This window comes from Rattus rattus, chromosome 5 (genome assembly GCF_011064425.1).
Source record: "Rattus rattus isolate New Zealand chromosome 5, Rrattus_CSIRO_v1, whole genome shotgun sequence".
Lineage (NCBI taxonomy): Eukaryota > Metazoa > Chordata > Mammalia > Rodentia > Muridae > Rattus > Rattus rattus.
This window is the reverse complement of record NC_046158.1, coordinates 88,658,261-88,664,274: the sequence shown is the minus strand read 5'-3', so window position 1 is coordinate 88,664,274 and position 6,014 is coordinate 88,658,261. Positions and strand designations below refer to the sequence as shown.

The window sequence follows — 6,014 nt, the reverse complement described above, 5'->3', positions numbered from 1 at the left end:
CTAGTTGGCATAAACACTAAGGAAACCTTGCTTGTCTATGTTTTCATGATGTCGAGTGTCCAGAGAAAAAAATGAAGAAGTGAGGCCATCATGAACATGCTTCAAAAATGTTTGTGAGTGTGACTTCACATTCAAAATAACTAGTTAGTCAATTGGGCTGTTCATTGTCTTCTAGGAGTCTGGTTTGCCTGTGACAAGAGAAAAGACAAGTCTGACATCTGGGTTGTGTGCATCTGAATGAAATCTGTCCTTTGTGGTGTAGACGGAGCCTTTTATAGAGCAGTGGTTACTCAGTATGACTGGCTCAGTTGCACTTCAAGGCAGAAATAGCAAATAGCTCTGGAAATAGAGTCTTCCTGCTTACATATTCTTTTCACTAATTCCATGTTTCTTCTCTCCACAATTCTGAAACTATTCAATATACAACGTATGTTTATTTACTTTTACTTTAATTCTCCCTGCACTTCCCAGATTGAAAGCTCTGGAAAAGCCGTGCTCTGTTTCTGGTTTTGTTCGTTGTTTGTTCAATACCAGAAACAGAACTTGATGAATAATAAATGTTCAATAAATATTTGAATAAATGAATGGTCTATCAAATTCATGAATCAAAACCTTAAAATGATCTTTTGGGAAGAGAGGGTTCGGGGGTTTTGTTTGTTTGTTTGTTTTTAGAAATTAGTGTTCTTTTTTTCTGTCTCACATTTTTAGACACAAGAACTGCACTTAGGATACCACATTGGAACTGAACTCAAAGTCCTGTGGGGCCTATGCCCATCCAGGCCCTTCAGAGGAAAGCTGCACCCGGGTCACCACTGAAACTCAGCTGACAACAGCAGCCCCATTACCTAGAGTTCAGAACAAAAGAAACACCTGTCGTTGTTCCCAAAAACAGGGCTAATTCAGGACCACAGGGCAGCTACTGTGTCCATGGTGGCTATAAGCCCTCTGAGGGTCATACACTGGGCTATTCCATCATTGGACCTTTAGTGACCATGGTAGTGTTGAATTTACAAATCTGTGGCCTCATTTACCAGAAGCCCAGAGAAATCCAGCAGGCACAGCAGCAATCTGGTGGCCCTTGCTTTTATAGTACAAAACAGTTTAGGAAATATGCACAGAATCCAAGAGACAAACTCTATAAGGGTTTCCATGTGGTGCTGAAACAGCATAGACTTACAAATGGGTTAGTTCAATCAAGAAGTACAAGTTAAAGAAATTAGCTGTGATGGACATGTTGTACGAGTATTAAAAAGAGAAAAACATGACAGAGCACATGTAACATATGAACCCACAACTTACACACCAGTAAGAGCTTTGCTGCTTTGGAATAGCCATGGAACATGGTGTTCTGAGTACATACGTACTTACAGAGAAGCTGTAGAACTGGCAACTGGATGGATGTTTGGGTTGCTGGCTTTTTTAAACAAGCTGTGGCAATGTTAGTATTTGTGAATTAATTAGAATAAAACTATTTTCTTTCAAAACAGGTTTTATCCAACCTTTTCAAAAGGTTTTATCCAACTTAATTTTAAATCCATGTACCTAAATGGCTGAACTAAAATCTAACTATGAGACAGTAACAATTTGCGTAACACTCTTAACTGTGGATAAGTATTCCAGCCTTGTAAGTATCTGACAGGAGGCCCCACAGTCAAATACCAGACAAAAGACTCAGTAAGGCTCATGGAGTCCTTATCTAATAGATTTCACAGGGGTCTCAGTTGTCCTCTTATCGATGAAACTGTAAACTTTGATTTTTCAGTTTTAAATAGTAACTGTGTACTGTGAGTATAGAAAATCAGTTATCTATATTCATGTTGTTTCAAAAGTATTGGATATTTTTAAATGAACTTTAAACCATTTCCCAACAAAAGCATTTCCAATATTTAAAATTTTGTGTTTAAAAATAAAGTTTTGAAAATCAGTTATATATATATATACATATATACATATATATATTTAAATTTCTGAAATGTCGTTTCTCTGAAACAATCACCTGTTTCCTAAATATGCTAATAGCAATTGGATTTTATGTTTATAATCATCCCGTACTATCCCCATTCAGGTTAAGTCCTATTGTACAGGGTCTCCTCTTTCAATCTTGAAAAAGATAGCCTGTACCTTTAATAAGGGAACTGGTGAAAGCTTTCTTTCCAAACTTGTTCCCTGGGTTCCAAGTGACGAAATGAGCTGTAATTTGAGAATCCTGCAATCCTCGGGATATCTTTAGCCAAAGGGAAAGAAAACTGCATTCCCACCCGGTCCAGGGGTTGAAATAGTGTCAGAACAGCTTCCCTTAGCTACTAGCTCCATCTCCCTGGAGCCAGAGGGAACTCCGAAGGTGACCGCAGAGTCTGCGTCTGGAGCAGCGGGTCCCCACTCGGTGGGTCTGGCTGTCCTGCTGGAAAAGCAAAGGCTCAGGTCCAACCACTCAGTAGAGAGAAGAACAGAGACGCTGAGGAGCCTGGTGCACACCGCTGCTGCACAGAGCCTCATGAAGCCTGTAGGGGAACCGGGATCAGAGAGCAGCAAGCGCTCTGCGCCTAAGGAGGGCGCCTTCACCCGAAGCCGCTGACGCCCAGGGAGACCTCTTTGCTTATTCCTGGACTAAAACGCTTCTCGGAATATCCAGAATGATGTTCCCGAAATTGATCTGGATGGGTTTCTTCTGCCACCTGTGTCGAGGCTACTTTGATGGCCCCTTGTACCCAGAAATGTCTAATGGGACTCTGCATCATTACTTCGTGCCTGATGGAGACTACGAGGAGAATGATGACCCTGAGAAATGCCAGCTGCTCTTCAGGGTGAGTGATCGCAGGCGCTGCTCCCAGGGGGAAGGGGGTCAAGCCAGTAGCTTGCTGAGCCTCACTCTTCGAGAGGAGTTCACAGTGCTGGGCCGCCAGGTGGAGGATGCTGGGCGCGTCCTGGAGGGCATCAGCAAAAGCATCTCCTACGACCTGGATGGGGAAGAGAGCTACGGCAAGTACCTGAGGCGGGAGTCCCACCAGATTGGGGATGCCTACTCCAACTCTGACAAGTCCCTCACTGAGCTGGAAAGCAAGTTCAAGCAGGGCCAGGAGCAGGATAGCCGGCAGGAAAGCAGACTCAATGAGGACTTCCTGGGGATGCTGGTCCACACCAGGTCCTTGCTGAAGGAGACACTGGGCATCTCTGTGGGCCTCAGAGACAAATACGAGCTGCTGGCACATACCATCAGGAGCCACGGGACCCGCTTAGGTCGACTGAAAAGCGACTATCTGGAGGGCGGGGGGCAGAAGATGGGCTAATATTTCCATTGTAATTGCTTTATTTTATCCAAATTTGCACTTTCAGAACGCGTCTGAAGTCATCTTTCAAAAAGAATGAAAACTTTAATAAGTTGAGTTATTCTGATTTTGTTTTGGTTCCGTGCATTATTTATGTTATTATTAAGGATTTTTCACGTGCGAAAAGCAATTTTAAACTAATCCCTGGGTTATTTCCTAAAGGGTTTCATAGCTCTAACAGAATCATTTCTTTCGTCCTTATCTAAAGGATGCATTTTGTGTGGAAGGACTGATTAACGTTCCTCCTCCTGATTATTGTCTGGACATGCCGGGTGGGGGGGGGGGGACGAGGTGGGTGACTCTTCTGCATCAGTAGCCTTCTCTTTGGTCTCTGAAGGCTGAGGCGCCTGTTTTTCAGATGAGTCCCAGGTGTGTCACACGCCTGCCAGCCAAGGAAGTTACGTGATTCTCCTTTCGCTCTTATTTATTTACCATGTTCTTAGTTTTTTTCTGTTTTGTTGTAAGATGGTCATTGAGAATTTGCCTGCAAATCACCACCAGTAAGATGCTCAAGGTTCCATGGTCAGTTTGTGCAAGTTGATGTAAGATGCAGCATTTAAGATAGCAAGCCGTTGGGGGCAGTTCTGTTGCACGGTCAAGGAAACAGACTGCTCCTCAAGTGTCTGTGATTTAGGTTGCAAGCATATATTTTTCTTCTCGGGCTCGGGTAGTAGTGCTTCTTTTTGCTTATCGGAAACTTACATTTCAAAAGGGAGGGTCTAACTCTAGAAACCCTTGACGTAAGTTTTATTATTCAGCCAATAAATGTTTTGATATAATACTGGCTTATTTTCTAATTTACAGTCAGAACTCTCATATTTCCAAAAGGGACCAGTGCAAGGGAGAGAGGAGTTGGGATTGAGGTCAGTTGATCAGAGTATAGAATAAGGATGAGATTTCAAAAAGAAAGAAAAGAGGGAGAGGGTGCTGTATTTTTGAGTGCCTTACCCTGTCTGCTCACTTACACCATCCTGGTAAAGAGGAGTGGGCTTTAGCCTGTACCGGAACTGTACATTTGATTTCTATTCGTCTGATGGAAAAATCTTAAATTTTTCCCTTTTTTTTCATAGACTCTATTGGAAATGTGTATTAAAAAAAGGTCCATATCTCACTCTAGAGAGGCAGTGAGTGTTACATACATCCTGTGTTAGCGATGCCTAACCATTTGAAAGCTATTTCTGTGCTCTTAAAATAAATGAATTAAAATTTGAAAACTCATTTAACTTCCAGTCTTCCCTGGGCCAATACTCATCACCACCTTACGTATACTTTCTTTTCACATGCATCCACACACAAAGTAAGAGTTCACGTTCCGTCCATCAGGGGTTCTAGTTTTCTATGCAAAGAAAGGGCTTATCTGACGTATACCATTTGTCTCAGGGGAAAGGTAAATGATTACTTTAAAGGGCTTCTTTCTTCTGCAAAGAATGAGGAAAAATTAATCAGAACAAAAATAATATTTGGTACTTGAATATATGTAAAGGCACCTGGCTTCCAGCCTGAAAGTGACATTATTGCCCCGCAAGGCACTCAGCTACAGCATGCAGACAGACAAAGCAAATGGAATCTTCTTATTTTTGCCAGTTTCCTAGGATATTGAAATGTATTGAGGCTGGAATTTTTTCTTCTGCATGTCGATCTCGATCAATTGGTAATGGCTGCCCACCAGATTCCGTTAAGGATTTCAACAGGCACAGAAGAGTGCTGTTCTACTTTATCGATGTCCCCACGGAAACAGGAGGAGGCACGACGATGTATCCGCTACAGATCTGAAGACTGAAATAGACGACAGGCAAACCCCTTTTTAGGGCTAATATTGTTTATTCCAACAAAACCAAAACATCCCCTTAGTGGCTAGACAAACATCCTGTGATCCCCTGAGTCTCGGGGAGATGATCTCAGACAGAAAATGAATGGGAATTTCCAGGTAAGGAAGAGATGGTCCTGAGAGACCTCAACCGACAGGCCAGAAGGTGACATCACTTGGCGCTGTCTAAGCTTATGGCACGGACCCAGGCTCACCAAGACCTTCCCTCCCTACTTTGTCATTAGACATTAACTTGGTTACTCATACAATGATAAATATTCACTGAAAGCATTGGGCTTTATTTCTTAGATAATGAAATGTTTGAGAAGCAAGAATAAATCACACACACACACAGACTCTTTGCTGAAAATTTCACTTACAAACACATCCATGCAACCTAGGATTTTCTGTTTGTTTGTTTTGTTTGTTGCCAGAGTTTGTCAACCACTTACTCCATGCCAGTTACTGAATTAGGCTGTGGGTAATTCTTGGAAATTACAGAACCTCTGGACTTCATCTAGGAATCAAACATTTTTTGAAGTATTATTTAAAACAGAAAGCAATCAGGTCGCTGTAGCTATTATTAGACACAGTAAAAAAAAATTAGCTAACATGTCAATATTGTTAGTAGGGACCATCACTAAGAAGTAATTTATTTCTTTTCTTTGTAACAACAAATAATGTGAGGGATTGTATACAGTTAAACAGTTAGGTTAGTTGTATTACGTCGCTGTGGTAAAATAACCCAAGAAAAGTCATTGAGAACTGACAGGGTTTCTTTTAGATGGTGCTTTTAGAAGTATCATCCCATGATCCTCTGGCTCTGTTGCTTCTGGGCACTTGGTGAGGCACAGCACAAAGGCAGAGTAGAGATGGTTAGG

General features: G+C 41.9%; 1 protein-coding gene across 1 annotated transcript; it reads left to right on the top strand.

Annotated features, from left to right (window-relative positions):
* Positions 1 to 2,278: 2,278 nt before the first annotated feature.
* Positions 2,279 to 4,544, top strand: Fibin (fin bud initiation factor homolog). The gene has a single exon (XM_032902259.1). The coding sequence runs from the start codon at positions 2,634 to 2,636 to the stop codon at positions 3,285 to 3,287; it is 654 nt and encodes a 217-aa protein (XP_032758150.1). The 5' UTR covers positions 2,279 to 2,633; the 3' UTR covers positions 3,288 to 4,544.
* Positions 4,545 to 6,014: the final 1,470 nt, after the last annotated feature.